Source organism: Lissotriton vulgaris, chromosome 2_2 (genome assembly GCF_964263255.1).
Source record: "Lissotriton vulgaris chromosome 2_2, aLisVul1.2, whole genome shotgun sequence".
NCBI classification, from domain to species: Eukaryota; Metazoa; Chordata; class Amphibia; order Caudata; family Salamandridae; genus Lissotriton; species Lissotriton vulgaris.
Genome location: NC_141688.1, coordinates 12,124,120 through 12,148,631, shown reverse-complemented (window position 1 = coordinate 12,148,631; position 24,512 = coordinate 12,124,120). Strand labels below are relative to the sequence as shown.

The window sequence follows — 24,512 nt, the reverse complement described above, 5'->3', positions numbered from 1 at the left end:
TATATAATATCAGTGGGATCCCATTGGGGCCAGGGGCTCCCTCGAGTTTGCCTTTTGAAATTTGTTTTCTTATCCGGTCTGCTGTTTCTAGGTGTGGATTTTCTTCTCCATTTGCGGTTGGATCGGGAGTTGTTAGTAGATCTTCGTCCGCAGTTGGGATATAGAGCAGGGATGATTTCCTCATGTGGAATTGGATCTCTTTGTTGTTAAATATGCCGGTCTTGTCAAGGCTCTGGCGCGCATCATCTAAACATTCTCCCCCTCTAGACTTGTCAATTTCTGGATCAGCTGTGTTGAAGTGAGCTGATAGGTAGTTAGCACAGTCGGATTCGGATATAGTGGAGGTAATGTCTTTATGACCTGGCTTTTGGAGGCTGTGGATAGTTTTCCAGAAACTGGAGCTGTTCTTCTGCTTAGAGTTGTGAATAATTTTTATCCAGAGATCTTCATTTAGTTGCCTTTTCCTTTCCCAGATCTTCTTTTTTAGCAGTGCTTTTCAGATGCGGAGCTCCTTTTGAGTGTCCTCGTTTTTTGGTTCTATTCGGAGCTGCTTGAGAGTATTTTTTATTTCTCGTTTTATGTTTTTTGTTTCTACAGTTGTTGTTTTTCCTTGTGTGGACCATGAAGTGTTCCCTTTTTGGATTTTTAGCTCTGTAGCGTGTTTGGCTCCTAATTCCGTTGCAAAGTCTACCCAGGCGTCTAGTGGATCTATGTTTGAGCTGGATCTCTGGTGTATGATTATTTTTGCACTGGTTGATAGTTCCTCAGACTCAGTAGTCTTGCACCTTATTCGTCTATAGTTGGCAGTATGTTCTGTGCCAATGTATCTTCTTTCCACTGCTTCGTTCTCGCAAGACAGACCTAGATTGGCTTCTAGCGGCTGATGGTAGCTTTGGGCACTGTCTCCTATCTTGAACAAGTTGATTTTCCCGTACAGCGGAAGTGTCGCAAGCATGTAGTCAAGGTGTGAGGAAGTGCTGGTGGAGTATCCTCTGTGACTCGTCCATTGAGTAGTCTCAAGTTTAGCTGCTCAAGATATTTCAGTAGCTGGGTTGAGGTATTTGTGTGTTTGTTTGGGGAGGGGATGGATTGGCTTGGGATTTTCCAGACGGTACCCATTTCCTTTGTCTTATCGTCAATTGGTTTGTCTCCAAAAAGGTGGAGGTTGAAGTCACCTGCCACAAGTATATTCTCCATATCCCCGTCCTCCATGAGCCTTATCAGTTCTTTGACGAGTTCCCTTGACCCCGTTTGCCTGTGCTTCGGGTGTATATATATGTTTATGATGTATAGCTGTTGGGCGACCTGATTATTTGTGATTGTAATTGATAGTGCCTGTATCGCATTCGGTGGGGTGATGCTTACTCTTGTTGCTTCCATTGTTCCAATAGTTGATATTGAGGCGAGTGTCGCCAGGCCACCTGAGCTGTGGCCATATTGAGAGCCTCTGGTTGCCGGATGGGTATTGGTTGTATAACCTTGTAGTGGTATGTCGTTTGCCTCCCACGTTTCCTGGATAAGAATCAGGTCAAAAGATTTTAAATAGTTTAGTATTTCGGGGTCCTACAGTTTATCTGAGAGTCCGTTGATATTCCAATTGCATATTTTGATTTTGAGGGGAACAGCAGAGTTAGAAGTTAAGGCTGGTGCTCTTTGTCAGTTAGTTTCACCTCCAGGTATGGTACGTGTTATTACTATTCTGCGTAATGCTATTTGATAAAAAGTTGGATTATGAGGATGCGGTGAGTGTTTATCCAGTCCTGGGGAGTAACTGCGTGCTCCTTTCAGTATTTATTTAGCAGTTTGGGAGCGTTCTTGTTTCCTTTCTTCAAGGAGCAGAGTAGGATAAGCTGGCCTTTTTGCTGCTTTGAGCTTGATTCCCCCTTTGGATTGATTCCTCCATGATTGAATTTGCTACATCGCTTGTTATCCATGTGGTCTTTGTTGTTTCATTTCCATGTGGGTGTGGGGCTGTATGAAATTCAATTGTAAGCAAATCAGAGGTGTTGATGTTTTTTAATTTGTCTATTGAGTTGATTAGCTTTAGTATGTTGCCCCTGTTTAGAGTGTCCACTCTTCCTCTAGATTTGAATTTGGGAATGAAGAAGATTGTATATGAATCAGTTTCCCCAGGGGGCAGTACTTGCTGATGCATTTGTTGCTTGATTTGGATGGCTCCGTGTGGCTGCTAGGTGTTGGATGTTGTGGGTCCGCAGTTGGAACTCACCCGCTGAGGTTGCTCCTTAGTCTGACTGCTATCTGCTTTGGTGATGCTTAGTTTCCGGGGGTTCCTCTTGGGTTCCCGAATTGTGGTCTCAGTGTTATCACAGGTGCATTTTTCTCTGGGAAGACGATTGTTGTAACCTCTGTTAGGCTCCTCTTGTGCCTGCTTTCCGACTTCTGGGGCCGATTGCATTGTCGCTACTTGGCAATCGCTTCGACCTTTGTGTACCAGTTCTGGTGGGTTACTAGGTGCTGGGTTGTTTGTTTGGCCGTGGGGCTTCTGCTCTGTATGTTTGCTGGTATTCTCATTTGAGAGTGTCAGAGTTCCTGTTCCTACTGCTGTTAGCATCTTCACGCGTCGTAAATTTTTAAGTTGAGGTGAAAGATTTGTATGCTCCGTATGGTGCTTGCTGGCTCCTGACGACTCTGTGGCCCCCGGTGTGGTTGGATGACAATTCTCTTCTGTGCAGTCCGCTTCTGCTAGCTTCCTGCTCCTGCCCTTTCTTTTTTGTTTGCGTTGGGCCCGTGCATTCGTTGGGCTCCCCAGTGGCTCAACTCGTCCTCTTGTGAGGGTATTCTGGGGAGACTCTTCTAATGAGGTTTTGGGGGTTGGTGGCTGGCGCCACTGCATTATTGCTTTTTGAGGGTCGTTGCCGTTTCCTGGTGCCCTTTTATTGGGAGATGGACTGCCAGACCTGGCCTCTGTTGGGGGGAACTTTGTGGTGTTTCACTTTATGTCATCCAAGAGGTTGCCCAGCATCATGGGTAGTGATGATAGTTTATTGATGATTGGTGAACAGACACAATTTGTTCTTTCAATTTGAGTTAGTTTAACTGACTCTTGTCCTCTTTTTATGAGGCCATTTAGATCTGCGAGTTTTCTGTCTATCCCCATGGTGGCCTCTGCTAGCCTTTGTAGGACAGTCAGTTGTAAGTCTAGTTTGTCTGATTGGTACTGAAGTGCTGTTGATGACAGCTGAATTGTGTTGAGTAAAGTTACCCAAAAGGTGTTGACGGGGTCTCTAGTCCCCTCTGTGGGCTGATGGAAGCTTTCTTCGCTAGTGCTGTTTGTAGATTGCTTGACGTTATATGCTGCCACTAGATAGCTCCATTCTTGTGATACCAAGAAGGTCATGTTCTTGTCTGAAGAGCATATGTCCCCATCTGCCATGATTGGAGAGGAGTTTACGGGATCAGATTTTGTTCCCTGTGTGGCGTGAGCCACAGTTTTGCCTTGAGTTTTTAATTCTGCATTTAAGTAGGCTTTGTGTGCATTAGGCAATGCTGTTTCTTGATTATTTTTTACCTCTGCCACCGCCTGTTGGGTGAATAAGGAGGGATGAATTGGGGGTGACTGGACGCTTATTGTGTTGTTGCTGGGGTGCCCCGGGGACCCTTCCAGCTCTGCGGCGTATTTGCCCGATGTGTCCGCCTTTGGCAGTGGGCTAATTAGGTTTATTTCCTGGATACCTCCCTCTATTAATGGGGCTTGGCTGGTGGCACCTTCTGATGGCATTGGCCTTCTAGCTTCTTGCGCCCGTTGATTGCCAGCCCCTGCCGCTCCTCTGGTGTGATCGTATTCTCCCTTGGAGTCGGTGCTGTGTGTATTTCGGCTGCTGTATAGCTTGTAATTTGGGGTAAAGAGTTATTTGTGCCGGCAGGTTGGAATGGTGATTGGAGGCCTGTGATAGAGTCATTTGAAGAGTAGATGACATTTCCTGGGTTTTTTAAAAAGGTGAATTTTGTGTACATTTTCGGCTGGTAGTTATATTTTGTTTTCGTTGGATGACCTGCTAAGTTAATTAATTTGTGGGTATTTTTCCTTTTATTGCTTCTAGATTGTTCTGGTGTTGGGGTTAGGCTGTGGTGTATGTCGGTTGGCAGACCTTCATTTATGCAACTGTTGGTTCCATTGGGGTTACTTTCCGGTAGGAGGGTGTTACTGGTGATTTTGCCGGTTTCCTTTGTGCTGTTGGATGCTCGCTTGTTTTTTCCTGGTGACGCTGAGCTCGTGGTTGTGTTGTTTCTTCTTCGTTTAGTTGGTTGCTTTGTTGGAGGTCTTCTTTATCTTCCCAACCTCATGGTGGTCCTGCTGAGTCCCTCTCAATGTCTCCCGGTATGTAATATTCTTCTTTCCCTTAGCACTAGCTAGTCGGTGGTTTCTGGAAAAAATGGTCGAGACTGGGTAGAGACTTTTCTCAAGGGGCAAAGTTCTTGGTTTTGCAGGACAAGGCGGGGACCCTCCTGTACAGGAACACAGGGACGCGGGGACACAGAGATGACTAGTTAAGTCGCTCTACTTGATTTGCCTCCCGCTCTCCTCACCTGTGCGCCTACTGTGTGCTTTGGGGCTGAGTGGTGGTTGGTAGTTGGTGATTAAAGTCGCGAAAGCCTCCAGGCTACTTCCTGCTCTTGGCGTGTTTGTTTTGTGACCTCCGAGGCAAGCTCCAAGACTGGAGCCAATTGTGACAAGTTGTGACAAGCTAGAGCGGGAGCTGGAGCTGGTGGAGAAGCGGGGGCTCAACCGCTCTGCTGTTCTATCCTTCTGCAGCCCCCTCTGGTGCTCCGGTGCTCTCTAGCTCCCTAGATTCCGGGCTGATCCTGGGCTGTTCCTCCGGGAGTCTCATTTTGGTTTCCTCCGCTACTGTGTTGCTGCCGGGGTGCTCCCGGGTTGCTTACCCAGGAGGGGGATCTCACCGCGGCTCCTGCCGCTACCGGGGCTGTTCTCCCGGGGATATTGTCGTGCCGGGCTTTTCCTGCATTTCCTGCTCAGGGGTGGTCACTGTAGTTCCTCCGCGGCTCCTGCCGCTGCGGGAGTCTGATCGCGGCACCCTGCCACTGCCGGGCTGCTCCCGCGACTCTGCGAAAGACCTGCGTGGGGATTGCAGGAGGCTCGCTCGTTCCCTGCTCTCTCCCTCCCCGAAGCCACGGGGGAACAGGGTGGCCGAGGAGGGGCTGAGGACCGGGACTGAGCCTGGTAGCCCGGGAACTGAGAGCCGGGAACCGGGAACATGCTGGGAAATTTTCTCCTGCAAACCCTAGCTGCATGCTGCCATCCAAAACTGAGCAAATGTTAGGCGCTGTCACCGTCAACTTGTAACCTCGCCTTCACTTGCAGCTATTATTCATCAGTTGCACAGAATATTGATGTCACCGAGCACAATATGAAATTTATTTCCAGAGGATGGAAGGTGATATTGATATTATGTTATATACAAGTACAATGAGATTTGAAACATCCATTAAAGTATGAATATTGTGAGCAAAGGACTTGATACATTAACAAAAGATTATGGTAATCGTAGTCATACAACCAACCTGGCGTTGAAATATTTACATTATGAATTATTTGACCACTGTTATTGTGGACAATCCTTAATTGGTAAGAGCATTAAACTTTTCACTGGTTTTTGTATAAACAATTATGGACTCTGTTATTGAGTGTAATTATCACCACCCGGGAAGCACGTTTTGCAATCAAGTTTAAAGTCCTTCCTCACTGTTTATGTCCTCTCTTTATGTTTTAAAAGCAAAGCAAAGCAACTGACCATCCTTTACACCACATGATCAAGACCTGGGAGGGTTCTGAATGCATCTTGGTGGATGCCTACTGGAATAAAATACTTCATGCCAACTCAGCAGATAGTGTGGCTCATATTACACTTTTGAATTCTGGGAGTGTTTTGTCTTTGGATATATAATGCAGTGACGCCTGAGCATAGGAGCCCTGACCTGTGAGGAATGGCTTATTATTTTGGCATCGCATGTAAGGTAAAAAATAGATGTATATATACATTTGATTGTAAATACAACCCTCACCCCTCACTCAATAGCACTTCTCCCTATGATGACAATAGCCACCTCAAGCTTTGTCGATAGACGGTGTCTTGTGGTAGATAAGTTGTAGTGTCTACCTGACATCTGTATAACTGCAAGATGATCAACAATGTTAACAGCCCTTTGTTCTCTAGACATAGCAATCAGTATGTACATATTGGAACTCTAATACTATTTGCATGACATTCATATATACATATGCAACAAAGTGCAATTTGAGAATCCTTCCTTTTCCATAACAGTAACCCTTAATAAAATGTAACAATCCCAGTTTTTAGAAGACTTTGGATATATCTTCATGAAAGTAGTTATCTGTTTCTTTCCCCAACAACAACAACATTCTGAATACTTCTCTGTATTCCCAATGTCTATTACTGCAAATCCTTAGCAAGCAATAGGCTTGGGCTAGAGAAATTAGAGATCCATTTAGTAATGTCCTGCTGCAGCAACATGCTATTACAATTGCTTGAAAAAGGATGCCATAAACCACTATGGAAGTTATACTTCTATGTGTTTTCCTTCTCTCTGGTGTACATGAAAGTTTGTGGTCTTCTAGGAATTGTAGTCCATTGTCAGAATGTCGCTGCATAGCACATTCTCATTGCACACGCAATCCCACTCCAGGCAACACCGGTACTCCGTAATGATCTGCAACCTGTAGTTTGCTGAAAGGAACTTAACACAACCGTTAACAAATGGGTTGAATCCGTAGCCTCCTACTTTCATCAAAAAATAACCGAAATTCATAAACGATTTCCCCAGCCAACAACTGAGGATGAGACCAGCACTCCTCCCATTGAAAGGCAAAACTCCCACAGCAGCCATGATAACACGCTGAAACTGTTCTCACCCCTGACCGAGCAGGATGTAAATCACGCACTGCTGAAAATGAAATCTGGAGCACCGGACGACCCTGCTTCGCCACAAGTCATACACAAAATTTCTCCAGTTTTGATCCCTACCCTGACTAATATTTTTAACCAATCAATACAACATTGCGGTGTCCCTGACCATTGGAAAGAAGCAATAATCAGGCCCATTTTGAAGAAACCAAATGCCGACCCTGAGCAATTTACAAATTATAGGCCTATCTCCCTTTTGCCACTCTTTGGGAAAGTTATGGAGACCCTAATCAATAAACAACTTGTCGCCCACCTGGAATCAAATAAACTCCTTGATCCATCCCAATCCGGTTTCAGGGCATTCCACAGCACCGAAACAGCCTTGCTGGAGGTTGTGGACAATATAAGGTTATCCTTAGACTCGAAAAAATCAGCCATCCTGATATTACTGGATTTATCTGCGGCCTTCGACACCATCTCGCATCGCATACTGTTAGAGCGCCTTGTTGAGATTGAGGTCGAAGGAAACGCTCTCAAATGGATATCAAACTACCTTGAAAACAGACGATCAAGGGTCCAAATTGGCGACCATACCTCTATCTTCTATAATAATGATAAAGGAGTTCCACAAGGATCTATTTTAAGCCCGACCCTTTTCAATATTTATGTTTCCCCTCTGGCCAAAATCATTAGAGAAAGCGGTTTTGGTACAATATCATATGCTGACGACACTCAAATCCTCGTCACCATCAGTCAAAACCATGAAGACGTTAAACATAGGTTCAAAAATTGTATGACCAATATTCAAGAGTGGATGACCAGAAACTACCTAATGATGAACGCAGGGAAGACCGAGGTCATGCTCTTTGGCAAAGCTGACCAAATCTGGTCACCGGACTGGTGGCTTGACGCCCTGGGCACTTGCCCTGTTCCCAAACCATACGTCAGGAACTTAGGTGTAATCCTAGATAACAAGCTCACTATGTCTGAACATATAAAAAAAACAGTTGGAAATAGCTACGGCCAGATACGTAGCCTGAGGAAGATCTTTAAATGGATCCCGTTCTCAGCACGTATGCCCCTAGTCCAAGGACTGGTTATAAACAGGATGGACTACGGGAACGCCCTGTTTTCAGCCATCAATCAGTCACTACTAAACCGACTTCAGGTTCTTCAAAATACTGCTGCGAGGCTGGTATTAGACCTTCCCCCTCGCACCCCGTCAGCAGCATGTCTCAGAACGTTGCACTGGCTCCCCATTAAAAAACGTATAAAGTTCAAACTCTGCTGTTTGGTTCATAAGGCAGTAAATGGACATGGACCAGCTTACCTGGAAAGGAAACTTAAAGCCCATATCCCAATTAGGACTCTACGTTCTTCCAGTAAAGCCCTTCTATCCATTCCTAGAGTCCGAACGGTCAGAAACGGGGACCGAGCCTTCAGTAAAACCGCCCCAGAAGCATGGAACTCCCTCCCCACATCTCTGAGAGAAGAGCCAGATCACGCCAGATTTCGGAAACTGCTCAAAACCTGTCTCTTTAATCCTTAATATTCCGAACCCTTAAACCCCTTTGAATCTGCTGAAATCTAAGGATCTTGTCTGCTCCCAGCGCTCTGAGACCTTCGGGTGAATTACGCGCTTTACAAGTGAAATAAATGTAAATGTAACCGAGTTTGGAGTAAAGCTCTATTACACTAGGTTTACACTAAGCAGTATCTGTATACTCTATCTGTATAGGTTGGAGTGTGACAACATGGAAATCCATTGAATCATCTTGTATCTTTCTATAACTAAACATGTGGATTAATGAAAAGGTAATTTTCCACTTTGTTTCAGGAGTTACTAATCTCAGATTTCAGCGGCCCAATGACTTTGAATACAAATCTGGGCAGTGGGTAAGGATTGCCTGCTTATCCCTAGGAACCAATGAGTACCACCCCTTCACCTTGACCACTGCTCCCCATGAGGACTTTTTGAGCCTGCATATTAGAGCTGCTGGCCCATGGACAACCCGCTTGCGGGAACAGTACTCCCCTGAGAGTGTTGCTGAGCTTGGCGGGTATCCCAAGGTAGGTGCCTTGTTATCAATAAGTTTCATAAAGTTCATCCTTTGCAGCCACATAGATGCTGTTAAAAGCTTATATCAAATTTAAATGTGTGTAGTGGTACATCTGGCTTTTTATGCTGTGTCCCTGTTGTTGTTCTCATGCTATTTATTCCCACTATCCAAGTGTGTAAAGAGGTAAATGCGATTATCTATTTGATCTGTAAAGAAAGTATTGTTTTTGTGATCTGCAGGAATGATCTTGACAAAAGCAAGTTTTATTTGGACTGCAGTATAACTCGTGGTCTGCCGCAGCAGCACCAAGAGGACCGAATTTTCTTGATTGATTATTTGTGCTCAGAGACGCCAAGGCACAAATCCATTTCTGGTGTAATGGCCGGTAGAAATACCAATATGGCCAAACTCAAGTTTTCATATGTCCTAATCAAGGAATTACTGGCTGTATATCGGCTGTAGTGGGCCGTTGATTTGGAGAAGTATTCAAAATATAATCCAAAGCCTTAGGCTCATTTGCAGTGTAACTCAAAACACTTTTCTGTCTATACAATAATACTTTATTTTGTCCTATATCTGTGGTCAGCTGTAGATTTATTGAAAGCCAGCTGCATGTTTCAATGCATCTTAAACCTCATAATAAAAGATGGGTAGAGATTATTTCCTTGAATTACATTCTGGTATGTTATGAAGGATTTAGACATTTGAGCCCATCTCTTATCAATCTACATACCTTAATTGCATGGACACAGATACATTTCATACACCCTTAGGACATAGGGACGTAAAAAGGCATGCTAATGACCATACAAATTAATCAGTGGCTTGATGTGGCCTATGCTCACATCAAGGAATTGATATATTGAATGTGTTGAAGTGGTATGTAGACCATACAACAACCAACACAGGATGTGGACCGTCATGAAAGAGATCCCTGAAGCCTTGAGATCAGGAGGCATCCTGACCTATTCAACTCTGTATTATGTGAAGATGTGTGTCTCTGAAATCATACACACCTGGGCCCTGCAATGACTCAGACCATCCTTACTCTCATTCCCCAAACCCAGCCTAATTGCATATCATATTTCCACTGGTATGCTTCTTTAGAGAATTACTATTGACTAATTACATTCTTAACTTCAAAGCATTCTCAATTTATCCTCAAATATAGTACAATATTTTACAAAATATTTCTTCGTAGATTGCTGAATTACAAACATTTATAAACATGTCAAAGATTGATCCTGCCTTAACCGTGTCAGCCAACACATTTTACAGTGTCTTTGTCCACCGCTTCTTCACGGCCATATTATGACTTCTCGCCCTACTTTGTTCTTGAATCTTAAATAAATGTTTTCGGAGCACTGTTTTCAAAAGTTTCCTTAATAGATTTCGATATCTGCACAATGACAAGCTTCTTCCTCTTATTAAATGAACTCTGTATTTAGAATTCCATATCTCTGACTTGTTCTGCTCCCCAGAGTTCTCACTCACCACAAGTACTGGAACATCCATAAGGCACAAATAATCATCCTACTTGTGATGACATTGGAAATATGATATGCAATTCACTATATCGTTGGATGTAATTAGCACCGATATGTGACAATTACAAACTCATAGGTGCATTGAAATGTAAACAAGCTCTTGTGCCTTTGCAATGTTTCTGCTTGCTGATATGTTTTATTGACTACTTTTCTGTTTAGATCTACCTTGATGGACCCTTTGGGGAGGGGCACCAAGAGTGGAACAAGTTTGAGGTATCTGTGCTTGTGGGAGGAGGCATTGGGGTAACTCCCTTTGCTTCTATTCTCAAAGATCTGGTCTTCAAATCATCTGTCAATTCCAAGATTCTGTGTAAGAAGGTAAGGATATTGTAACTAAATACAAAAATAATGAATATGAATTAACAGCAGCAGTAATCTAAAATAAATAATACTGAAAGAAACTTCAGAATTTATAAACGCTGGCTGTGCCCAATTTGAATAAAAAAAATATTTTGTTTGCAAATAATATTCCCTCTAACAAACGTTAACTGGGCTATCCCACAAGGTTCAGGTGAGAGAAAAAATCTGTAACAGTCAGCTAATAAAAGATAGCCACTCTCCTGACTCTCGATGACATTAAAGAAGGTAAAAAGGTCTAACCATAAAACATGGGTCATTCTTAAAAAATGCCTCCTGGCCATTGGTACAGTTAAAAAAAACTGTACACCCATTTGCTACCTGCAGCTAGCCAAGACTTACCTTCTCACAGTGTTAACAGCCAGGGCCCCATTTATGAAAAGTGACGCATCGCTGCGTGAAAACAGCGATGCGTCACATTTCTATCCCTACCCTTAGATATTTAGTAATGTTGTTAGGTATCTGACATTTAAGAGAGTCTGCAAAATGGCTATGCATAAATACACACTGCCTTTGCAGCTGTTTTTTGTCAGGATATATTGTTTTAAATATTGTGCTGAACAAAAACAATAGCCTGAATGTTGACTACCAAAATACCAATAAGGTAAGAATACAGGCAAAATGTAGATTAACAATTAACTCTTTACTGTTCTAAATATATATGTCATCAAGGTATGCATAGTGTTATGTTATGTTATGTTATGTTAAACAAATTTGTAAGGCGCAACTAACACCATTAGGTTTCTTGGCGCCATAATGAAGAGAGCAGATGAGGGAGCAACAGAGACCATTTATTTGTAGGATTCAGTAAAAAGAAGAGTTTTGAGGGAAGATCTGAATTTGGGGTACGGAGTAGACAATCTGAGAGGCAGAGGGAGGGAATTCCAAAAGGTGGGGGCCAGGAAGGAGAACTTGAGCCCGCCGTGTTTCTTCCTCTTGTATCTAGGAGTGGATAACAAGGCCAGTTGGAAAGACCGGAGAGTGCGAGGAGGGACGTAGGGTTGAAGGAGGGAAGAAATAAAGAGGGGGCCCTGACCGGCAAGGGATTTGAAAATGATGCAGCCCAGCTTAAACTTGCAGCGGGCAGCTACCGGAAGCCAATGGAGGCTTTTTAGGAGGGGACGGACGTGTTGATCTCTTGGGAGGGAGTGGATCAGGCGGGCAGCCTGATTCTGAATCAGCTGGAGCCGCCTAAGTTGGTAGGCTGGAATGCCAACATAGAGCGCGTTGGCGTAGTCGATCCTCGATATTACTAGCGCAAGCAGGGCCAGGGTAAGGGCCTCAGAAGTAAGTAGCCGGGAGATTTTCCTAATTTTCCTTAATTGAAAATGGCTGGAGGAGACTACCGCGCTAATCTGGGGCGTCATAGAGAGGTCGCTGCTGATGACGACTCCCAGACTTTTGGCACAGTTGGCAGGGCGGGGTGGACTGCCGAGGCTGACCGGCCAGAAGGAAAAGTCCCAAGGGTTGGAAGAACCCCCGACAAGAACCAGCTCGGTCTTGTCGGGGTTGAGCTTCAGATGGTTTGAGCTCATCCAATTGCTAATAAAGCAGAGGGTGTTTTGAAAGGTAGAAATGGAATCAGCAGAGGAATCAATGTTGAAAATTAGTTGTATGTCATCAGCGTAGTAACCCTACACTTGTAAAAGTTTACCTTCATGATATTTTAGTAGTAAATATTTAAGTCTTGATATTTTCTTAGCACAATATTTAAAACGAAATATAAGAATGGAATACCCTTTAGGTGATCTGATGAGATTTTGTTGCAGTTTTGCGTAAATATGCAACAGGATCAGTCCCAGTGATATGATACGTGATTGTTAAAGTTAAAGCAGTTCCACTTTTTCATTTACTTCTCATTACCAGGCATCTTTTGAATGCATTTCACCTTCTCACATTTGATACAAGAAATGGCATATTTCTCATTTAACCTCAGAGTGGTTATGTCGTTTCAGGTTTACTTCATCTGGGTGACCCGGACCCAGCATCAGTTTGAGTGGGTGGCTGACATCATTCGGGAGGTGGAAGAAAATGACAAAAATGATCTGGTGTCTGTCCACATTTACATTACACAGCTAGCCGAGAAGTTTGACCTACGCACAACCATGCTGGTAAGATGGCATAGACAGGCCGGTGAGGGAACCAAAGTTTAATTATCACATTCTACCTCAATGATGACAATATGATTATTTATTCAGGAAGAGGAGACAAAATAATCCATTATCAAACTGGGAATTATGGTAATTTTGCAGAAGTACTCTTATCATTTGATGATGAAATAGTTATTAATAGAAACAAAGAGGGATGGATATGTTATAATCATTCTCCTCATCATGACCTCAGTTCCGCCATCACTCTTCTGCCCCCTCCTTCTTTCCCAAATATATCCAAGCATCCGGGAGTGTATAAAAATGTGCATTTTGATGCGATGCTAGGAATACCAATAGGTTTCTTGGAAGCTTACATGTAACTACGCTTATAAAAAAATGTAATTTTATTTTATTTTATTGTATTTTCCATTTAAGTTTGCATTGATGAGTATCACAAATGTGTCTACGATATTTCATTTCTTTCTTCTTTGTCGAGGCATTTCTCTAGTAAAGAGTTTTCACAAGCAGCAATACAACATTCAATATACATTATAATGCTGACACAACTGAACATATATGTATGTATGCATTTATTATGCATATACACATTATATGGTATTTCTATAGCACAAACCTTGCCAAAAGGCAGCAAAGCGCTGTACAAAGTCAAAGACAAGCATAAAGTCAACAGTTAAGAGGAGATGGAGCTAAGTTGAGGTTGGTATTGCATAGTAATGTAGCATCCCTTTAAGAGGTGAGTCTTCAACTCTTTCCTAAATTAGAGCACTGTTGGCGCGGTCCTGATATATAAGGGGATACTGGCCTACATCCTGGGTGCTTAGACGTAAAAGCTGCATTTTATTTTTTTCTATAGTGAGATGGCGTCATAACTATGGGTCATCAAGGTCTAGTGAAGATGGTTGGGCCTGGCTTGTCTAGAGAGCTTCTGGGAAAATGTCTTCAGTCAGGGAGGCATTATAAATGGTATAGGGGTAAGTAAGAGACCAGCCCCAGAGAGAGCGCTAATGAAAGACAATAGTAAGACATCACCTTCATAAGAAATGATTTTGAGGAAGTTGAGTATGTCAACAAGATCTAGTAAAGATCTAGGAAATATAGGGTTTTGAAGGCAAACTATTGAAGCCTTCTACAGGGAGTTGAGTGAGGAATAGGCGTACCTGACAGGGGGTTGATACAGTGCTTGACTGTGTGAAACAGCATTTTGTTTTGTTGGTGGCTCCATTGATACTGTTGGAATAGTACTTTACTTTGGTAGATGTGCTGAACTGTCTGCATGTTGGGAAGAGGGACTTCAGCATCAAGAGGGCCTCAGGAATTCTGTTTTCCAATCATTTCATTTCCTGTCTTTGGATGGATCACTTTTTGTCAGCAAGTTCTTAGAGTTCCTGGGAGCTGAAGGCTTTGGCTTGCACTTGTGTTCTGTAATTGGGGTGTGTATGTTTGCAAAAACGTGTTGAAGTTGTTAACCAGGATGTTGGCTTTGGATTTGGAGCTAATATGGTGAGAGGAGAATTCAAGTTGTAGGTTGTCTGTGGAAAAGTCTTTAAAAGATCTGAAGTTTTAGTATTCTCTTTCTGTTGACCTTGGATTGTTAGTAGGTAGCCAAGCATGAAAATAGAGAAGTCAAAGTGTTTGGGTCATTCCCACCGGATTCTTAGTGATAGTGTAAAGACAAGGTTGAAGATGTGACCTTTTTTTGCATGAAATACAAAACGTACCTGGCTGTTCCTGTTCCAGGTGGACGTTTGGTGTTGGTGATAACCGTGCCTAGTGATAGAACGCTAGGGTATCCAATTTGTTGGATATAGTGGCCTCACACACCCTTGCAGGTGTCATGCTTCATCATCGGCAATGCTCCTCGTTGGGTCGGCGGTGCAATACCCAACGGGCAACACCTCGCAGAGGGGCTCTTTGGCGGAGATCTTTTTCCAACTGCCGTATTGGTGAAGTGCGGGTGAGGGGCCAGTGTAATGTAGACGTTAATTGGGGGTTAAAATTGGGGTAAAGGGTACCAGGATCAAGTTTATTCTAGTGGTGCCCTACTCCAAGTTAAAAGATAGGTAGAATGGACTTGAAGGAAAATAATGCTCCCTGGTGCAAGTCTAAACTAGTGGAAATAGGTCGACATGTTTCTTGCTAAGTGCCTATTGACTAGCGATTCTTCAGGACCATGTATAAAAGGCTAGTCTGTGCTCTTACAAACTGTCTACAAGGAACCTTCAATTGTCTAAGGTGAATCTTTCAATGTGTGTGAAGGTTCAAAAGTACCTGTGTTGTGCTCTATCTGCCTGTAGGGGAGACAAAAAAAGCAATTCACAACAGGTAGCGTTATCACTAACAAAAATTGTGACACCAAACAGTTTAAATTCGTGGCATGCCGCAGTATGTGTATCCTAAGCATGCACTCGGATGTGGAGGGTCTCATCCACGGTGAGCAAAGTGGTTGGCATGCTCAGTGTGAAGAGACCTAAAACTAATTAAAAACGGTGTGCAGCAATATACTCAAATACAAGTTCAAGGATCAGGGACTCACCTATCAATATGGGTGTAAGCTACAACATCTGTACCCGGCAGATCAAGTTCCGGGAAAAACCGCTTGTTTTGCAGGCTGGTAGTAGTAAAAACAAGTTCTTGATTATGTGAGAACAGAAATGGCAGACATGACGTGGGTGGACAACAAGTGCTACTAATCGATATGTGCCTCTCCTCCTGTTGGAAAGTCAGAACCTCTGGTGGTGGCCCTAAGAGTCCTGGTTGAGTTAAACAAGATACCCGGGGGGTGGTTGTAATTTGACTCCTAGGACACATGCTTATCAACTAACTGTCAGGGGAGTGAGGGGAATACCCTCGGTGTCAGTTGTGGCTATCTAATGTGAGCCCACAAATTTAGCCGAGTTTCTCAATGCTGGCGCTCGTGGGGGCACAGTCGGATGGGACCTTTTTTTGCATGTCAGTAGCTCCATGGAGTTGAGTGTCACTTGCTTGCCTAGTATGCAGGGGCCTATGGATGACTGCGAGGTCTCTTCGTTTTTTATGTGTACGTCACACACAATGGATGCCTTAGCCTGTGGGAAGAAGGAAATCTTGGATGTTCAAAGATGTGACCATTAACCATGTTTCTGTGATGAGTGTGCCACAATTGTGGTAGATGTCTGTTGCATAGAGTACTGCAGAGCAAGTGCTTATGAGCATTAATTGGAATGTGTATTCTGTAGTTTGAGGGTGTGTGGTAGTTAGTGGGATGCGTATAAGGTTGGGTCTTTGTGTCGTGCACATGTTATTTAAACATATGGGTCGCCTACGTCTGGGTGTAATTGTGGGGATAGGCAGTATCGGGTGGTGGGAAAGGCATGTGATTCTATCTTACCCTGTAAGTTTCTTGGAACAGGAGTAATGGGCCAAGGTAATTTCTGGCCCTAACATACCCAAACAGTCTGTGACTGCCCTCTGCTGGGGACCCCAATGAAAAAGGATGCCCTGAAAAGCTGAGTCAGGAGAAGGCAGGAAGAGATATCATTGTCTGTGCAGATGGATGATGGAAATCCAAAGATGTAACTTCCTGTGCAGATGGATGATTATGACGTAATAATCTGTTCAGATGGATTATGGGAAAGTAAGCGATCTTCTTCTTTGAAAGAGGATTTTGTCAGGAAACCAGTGATGTCAATTCTTGTGCAGATGGATGATGGGACATCCAATTATGTCACTTCCTGTGCAGATAGATGATGGGAAATGCAGTGTTGTCACTTTCTGTGCAGATGGATGATGGGAAAATATATGAAAGCAAGAACAAGAACATTCTCTAGATATGGATACAAACTGTTTCAGCAACATTGCACAGTCAAAGTGTTGAAACCTTCACAGTTCTTGAAACAAGGGATTAGAGGCGGAAGAGAGATATAGCAAGCCTTGAAAAAGCCAATAGGTCCCATCTGCGAAAACTATTGGCTTTGGTATTAAGAATAAGAATATCAGAATTTAACTTACAAGCATCTCAGGTTGGCACATGAGGATCTAATTACATGTTACATGTCTGATTTAATTTAACAATTACAGGAAGTAGTTTTAGAACTTACTATCCTGAAGTTACCTAAAGCAGTCATGTAGCATCCGCTTCTGATTTGTCAGCCTTTGACAGCCTTAGCCAGGCTGCTCCATGAGCAGGTGTGAAGAGGCCTGGGCCTGCAACAATACAGCCATTTTGTGGGAAGAGCTATCCTTACTGGAGAAGCTATGGAGAAAAAGGGGCTGGGTAGACAAGCTGGAATTCAAAGGCATGAGCTGCTGAGGAAAACTGATATGTCACAGGACCTACACCACCTCTACTTCCCGAGTTTCTAGACAGATGGAAGACCCCTAGTTAGATTAGGATAGAGGCTGGTAGGGGACTGTAGTCAGCTGTTAGCCAAACCTGTGGTTTGGGTTACACAGACGCACACACCAAGGAGAGTATTCCACCATTTTGATTTTTGGGAGAACATTGCATTTTGGGTCATAAATATGCCACACTTTGCAGGAAGTGGTCATAGCAGAGGGATGAACCTTTACCCTTATTGGTTAGGGTAGCCCCACCTCCTGCCATCCAACCACGTAGGGTAAATATGGGAGAGATGCAAGAGCTCCCTAGAACACTTCCTGGAACAAGAGAAGAAGAAGGCCCTGCAGGACCCTTGAATTGAACCAAAGAAGGCTTGCACTCAGAGGGTATGTACCTGCTGCAGTCACAAGGCTCCACCTTACTCAAGGAAAAAGAAGTGGACTTCCTGATCAGCTATAGGTACAAAAGAGATGGAAAAAGTCACCTGCAAAGTCAGAGAGAGGATTATCCCAGCTGACCAATTCCAACTGGATTTTCCTGGACTGCACAGGTGCATTGTGGGAAATTGAGTCATAGCCCCCATGAGGCAATCCAGAGTCTCTGAAGCGTTGGCTTGTGCTACAGGGGTAAACAACGTTAATGCCGAATTATTCTTCCTGCATGGAATCACAACGCCGTCGTTATTACGACCGCGTTGTGATTCCGCATACCATCACTCCGCAAGTCGGAACAACTACTTGCGGAGGGGGGGGAGGTGTTGGATTTAAAATCCAACACCTTCCCTAGTGTCCGTACAGACTGGAGTTGGAATGGTAAATTATACTATTCCAACATCCAGCACCCCCCCTCCGCAAGTCGTTGTTCCGACTTGCAGAGTAATGGTATGTGGAATCACAACGCGGTGGTTTGCTAAGCTACTAGGGGCGGTTTCTGGTGCAGCGTGAGGGGCCCAAAAAATTAATGTATATACCTACTCCACATAGTGCAACATTATGGAGTGCGTTGGATAGCTTTGGGGTAAAAATTACCATTCTAACTCCAAAGATGCAACAGTAGGGTACGCACTGTGTAGCGTGGGGTAAACATTACTATTCCTACGCCAGTGAGTGCAACAGTAGGGAAAGCGGTGGATAGCATAGGTGTAAAAATTACCATTCCCACTCCAGAGAGTGCAACAGTAGTGAAAGCGCTGGATAGCATAGGCAAAAAATTACTATTCCCACTCCAGTGAGTGCAACAGTAGGAAATGCGCTGGATAGCGTAGGGGTAAAAATTAATATTCCCACTCAAGTGAGTGCAACAGTAGGGAAAGCATTGTATAGCGTAGGGGTAAAAATTACTATTCCCACTCTCGTGAGTGCAACAGTAAGGAAAGCGTTGGATCGCGTAGGGGTAAAAATTACTATTCCCACTCCGGAGAGTGCAACAGTAGGGAAAGTGCTGGATAGCGTAGGGGTAAAAATTAGTATTCCCACTCCAGAGAGTGCAACAGTAGGGAAAGCGCTTGGATATCGTAGGGGTAAAATTGACTATTCCCACTTCAGTGAGTGCAACAGTAGGGAAAGCGTTGGACAACATAGATGTTAAAAATAACATACTTATAAATGAAATAAATATTGTAATTAAATAATGAATTATTAATAAAGTTAGAAGGAAAAAAAACTACAAATATATCCAAAATAATAATTACTTTACTAATATTAAATACTTCCCACCCTTAAACACACAAAACACTCCACATACAATTTCACACAATTAAACAAATTTTCATTTAATCAATTAATAAACATTTATGTGCAATTAATAATTTAAAAAATACATTATAAATAATAATAAATAACAAAAAAACGTATAAATACCAATAAATATTTAATACAAATTAATAACAAATTCATATTTAATTAACAACAAAATAAATATTATTATCAATACATAATATTTATTAAGAGCTAGTAACCAATTCATAATTCATTAACAACAACATTAATGATCAATACTAATTTTTCTAAATTAATTACTTAATTAAAAATAATTTACTTCCCAGCCTATTCCTCTATAACGTCACAACCCACTCCAATAAAAAATTAATACAAATAAAATAATTATCAATTAATAATAATTAATTACCAATTAATACTTAATTGACATCAAATTAATTATTAATATCAATAATGAAACAATAATAGTTACTTAATTAAAATTAAATTACTTCCCTTCCTATTCCTCTATAAACGCACAACCCACTACAGAAATAAAACACAAAATGTGATTTAATAAAAATAATAATTTCTAAAAATTATTATTTAATTTACTATAATTAAGTTACTTCCCACCCTATTCCCCTATAAATCCACAACCCGCTACGGTACTAAAACGCAAAATGTATTTTAACATTTTTTACTAATTTCTAAAAAATGTATACATATATTTAAAAAACCAGTACAATACTTAACAAAAAATATAGCACACATACATATAAAATAATACTAAAATACATAAATACATAACACTCATATAAATATCAATATTATTAACATCGATAAGTTAACAATTGATATCACTAACATCGATATTTGCGACATCGAAATTTCTTACCTTAACTTTAGAATTCTGGTTGTCGATATTCTTGATTTCGATATTTATTCCCTGGGAAATTTAAAACTCGATATTACTGTGCTTCGATATTTAAAAATCAATATTTTGCCTGTCCACCATGCTGGTGGGCATGTGCCAGATTAATCATTGTTTTGGCACCAGTGAATTTTAAGCAGTGTACAGACTAACTTGGTGCCAGCCTGGGCAGAGCCGGTCCTAGGCCTTCTGAAGCCTTCTGAGGCCCCGGGCGAAGGGAAGATGTGAGGCCCCTCTAAGTGCCTTCCTGCCTGCGCGAGTGCGCTTTTCCCGCATTTCATATCGGGCCCCCTGCTCTGCAGTCTACTCTGCGGGCAGGGGGCCCCCTGAGCGCGAGGCCCTGGGCAGCTGCCCATACCGCCCATGCCTAGGACCGGCCCTGAGCCTGGGTCTGCAATACTTGGGATCCTCAGGGACCGCGTATTAATGACACAATGAAGCGTCATATTTTGTAGCAGCCCCGGGCATGAACAGTATAAATCCTGTAATTTCCGTGGCTGCTTTTCATTTGTTTTTTGTTTTTTTTTTAAAACCTTTATTTACAAGTGCACGATACACAGCGTCTGCCTACAACCCCACCGGGCCGGCCGCTATGACAAAAACTTGTTGAGCAAAAAATGTTATACCAGGCAGAACGTTGCTGGAGCAATCTATCACATCAACATTATCGGCAAGAGCGTAGTATCATACAAATCAGGATAAGAGAGGTTTAATTTTATGTTTTTGATGAACTGAACACAAACAGACAAACACATGGTATCATGGTGGCAAGGGTTGCTGGAGGTGGGAGGAGGGGAATGGATGTAGGAGAAAAAGCGAGTGTAAGGGGGGGGTGGCGCGAATAAGAGAGCAGAGCATTTGGTGAGTGGAGGAGAGGAACGGAAATCACGGAGAGGAGGGGAGAGGGACTTCGTAGTTAAGTGGAGGAGAACAGATGTCTCCACGATAAGTGTTCCAGGGAGTCCAAACTCTGGACCACTTCCCAGGGCGCCCCCGGGCCTCATATACCGTCTTCTCTCGAAACATGGACCAGTCCATGTTTTCTTTCCAGGCACTGAGCACTGGCGGTCTAGGGGAGCCCCAGAGCTGTGTGATATCCCTCTTCGCGATCATATTGCCCAGGGTGACCCAAAGTGTCTGGGCAGCAGTGCAGTCTGACGGTTCCCACACATTCAACAGACAACGACGCGCCTCAGGAAGCAAGGGGACCCCCGTGACACGACTCATAACTTCATGCACCCTCGACCAATACGCTACAATCACTGGACATTCCCACAGAACATGAAGAAAAGTACCATCCATCCCACACCCACGCCTGCAGCGTCCGTCAGCAATCAGACCCATTCGCACCAGACGCACTCCAGTAAGATATACGCGATGGAGGATTTTCAATTGGACAAAGCGAAGTCGTGCCGGAATAGCCACCTCCTTAGGGGAGGACACGGCGGACTGCCAATCCTCGTCGTCCAATTCAAGTCCGTCAGCAGTCCAGGAAGCCCGGAGCTTCTCCAGCTGGTCAGCTCTGTTATGGATGAGCTTTTTATAAATTAAGGAGATGGTACTGTCTGGGACATGGCCATCTAGAACTCGATCCTCCAAAGGGGAGGACTGCGGAACATCAGTACCGGAGGGGAAGACAGAAGACAAGGCATGTCTGACCTGCATATAACGGAAGTACTCCCTATCGTCGAGCCGGTACTCCAGCTTTAGTGATTCAAAGGACTTAACCGCGCCACGTGTCCAAAGGTCCCCTACAGTACTAATCCCAATCATGTCCCATTTCTCAAACCCCTTCGTCTTCCACAGGTTGCCCAGTCGCTCCGAGTCGTATAGTGGCGTCATACGTGTCAGTCTACCACCCCAGCCCGTGGCCACCGTAGCATCTCGCCATGCCCGCACTGCACATTTCGTTGGGCCCGTAAGGAGTCGAAAGGGGGCTTTAGAGTATAGCGCCCTATTAAAGTTGCCGCCGGGCAACAACAGCTTATCCAAAGCAAAGGCGGGGGCTGGCTCCGGGGAATATGTCGCATGGTTGATGGCGCTCAGGTGCGAGGCCCAGTAGTACCGTCTAATATCCGGTAGCGCAATACCCCCATCGTACCAGGAGAGTGTGAGCTTAGATAAGGCAATTCGGGCACGGCCATCCCAGATAAGTTGCCGCTGTAAACTTTCGACTTCATGGAAATAGCGGGCCGGAACGGGGTCGAAGAAATTTTGCAGGGCATAGAGGAAGCGGGGAAGCGACATCATCTTAAAGAGCGCCGCCCGGCCCAATGGGGATAAGGGCAGTTCGCGCAATCGCCAAACATCCTGCTTCAGCCTGCGGAGCGGAGCATACAAGTTCCGCTCATAGCGGACCGAAGAGATCATGGATACATGGACCCCCAGATACTTAAAACCGTCAGTCGCTACCAGGATGGGAAATCTACGGGGGAGAGGCGGTAGAGTACCAGCTATGGCGTAGACACAGGACTTGGTCCAGTTAATGACCAGCCCCGAGTTCTTACCGAAGGACGTAAGGACGTCGAAGAGGACATTGAGTGACTTCTGAGGGGAAGTAAGATAAAGGAGGATGTCATCCGCATACAAGGAAACACGATCCTCGAGGTCAGGGGACCATCGGATCCCTTTGATCGAGGGTTCCCACCGGAGCCACGCGGCAAGAGGTTCGAGTGCCAAAGCGAACAAAAGCGGAGAAAGGGGACATCCTTGACGTGTGCCACGGCCCAAAGGAAAGGGGTCTGAGCATCTCCCGTTCACAGCGACCTGAGCTAGCGGCTGTTCATAGAGAAGCTTGACCCATGCGATGAAGGTGGGGCCAAAGCCAAATTTGGCGAGGACTGCCCATAGATAAGGCCATTCAATGGTGTCAAATGCCATCGTGGCGTCAAGGGAGGCGATCACTGCTGGCTCGGCGAGAGTAGAAGCTCTCGCGAGGACACTGTGGAGCCTACGTAAATTAAGAGCAGTGTTCCTGTGAGGGATGAACCCGGATTGATCCGGATGGATCAAGTCGCAGATAACAGCAAGCATCCGATTGGCCAGCACCTTAGCAAGGATTTTGGGTTCCGCATTAAGGAGGGAGATGGGGCGGTACGAGGCACAGCGGTCACGAGGTTTGCCATCCTTATAAATGACCACTATGGTAGCAAGGCGCTGCTCAAGGGGGAGGCATCCGGCCTCAACCGCCTCAAGAAACATGTGACGCAGATGAGCGGCCATCTTGTCAGGGCAAAGTTTGTAGAGTTCAATGGGGAGTCCGTTAGGGCCCATTGCCTTTACCCGAGCGAAGGGAACGGATTGCGAGGGCAATCTCGTCGACAGTAAAGGGGGCCTCCAAAGCGAGGCAGTTCTCATCAGACACGGTAGGCAGAGCAATGTCACGCAGGAGGAATTTGGAGTCGGCCTCATCTCGATCACTAACAGGCGTATAAACCATACGAAAGTGGTCAACAAAACACTCAACAACCTCACCCGGATCCGAGACAGTAACACCAGAATCACGAACAATGGAGGGAACAACACGACTCGCACGCTCAGTCCTATCCAGCCATGCAAGAAGCTTACTAGCCTTGTCACCCACATCGTACAGTCAACCAAGTTGATTAGACCGCATCAATTTAGCAGCATCCGTGACACAGGCCTTATAGTCTGCTTGTTTCAGTTCCAATTCATGCAACAGTGCAGGCGTGTCATTCCCACCCAACTCACTTTCAAGCGCAGTGATTTCAGTTTCAAGAGCCACAACAGCCTCCCTCTTCACCCTACGCTCAGTAGCAATGAGTGACAGGGCGGAACCCCGAATAACCGTCTTGAAGGCCTCCCAGAGAACAGTGGGGGAAGTGACAGAGCCCAGGTTCTCAGAAAAATAGCAATCTATTGCTTTAATCAAGTCCGAGCGGAGCCGGGGTTTTTTAAAATGCCAGGGGGGAATCGGGGGGACTCTGTTACCATGCCGACCACCCACAGAAATCGTGATCAACAGGGGGGAGTGGTCCGAGATACCCCGGGGAAGGTGCCGAATCTCACGAACAGTGGACAAAGTGGAGGCTAACATAAAAAAATAGTCAATACGGGAGAGGCTGCCGTGCGCGCCAGAATGAAAAGTGTATTGTTGGAGCGTGGGATGTAGTGAGCGCCAGACATCTACTAAGCCAAAAGTGTCAGCCATTTCACTGAGCCACATCTGGGACTGTGGTAATACTCTAGGGGGTAGTCGGTCGCAGTCGCCGGACATGACAGAATTGAAGTCCCCGCCCAGGACCTACAGGCCGTCTGGCAGCCCAAGAAGAGTCCTACCTAAATCAGCATGAGTGGCAGCCTGCAGTCCCGGGGGGATATAGACAACAACAAACACGACCTGTTTACCCTCCCACCTCCCCGAAACAGCAGCATACCGCCCACGCTCATCAAGGATAACATCATCAATAGCAAGTGCAAGGGAAGACTTTACCATAATACCCACACCCCGGGAACCCGAAGTGAAACCCGCATGTGCAACCAGTCGATAACCCCGGCGGTCTAATGCCTTGCAAGCGTTACCAATCAAGTGGGTCTCTTGAAGGAACACAACATCAGGGGCGTGG

The 24,512-nt window shown here is 44.4% G+C and overlaps 1 protein-coding gene across 4 annotated transcripts in view; it reads left to right on the top strand.

Annotated features, from left to right (window-relative positions):
* Positions 1 to 24,512, top strand: part of LOC147728937 (dual oxidase 1-like) — a 992,769-nt gene that overhangs the window by 927,556 nt on the left and 40,701 nt on the right. For all 4 annotated transcript variants that reach the window (XM_086959175.1, XM_086959177.1, XM_086959176.1 and 1 more), the window contains 3 exons: positions 8,740 to 8,972; positions 10,669 to 10,827; positions 12,822 to 12,977. In XM_086959175.1, the coding sequence (XP_086815301.1) occupies positions 8,740 to 8,972; positions 10,669 to 10,827; positions 12,822 to 12,977 (548 nt within the window). The remainder of the gene's footprint in view (positions 1 to 8,739; positions 8,973 to 10,668; positions 10,828 to 12,821; positions 12,978 to 24,512) is intronic.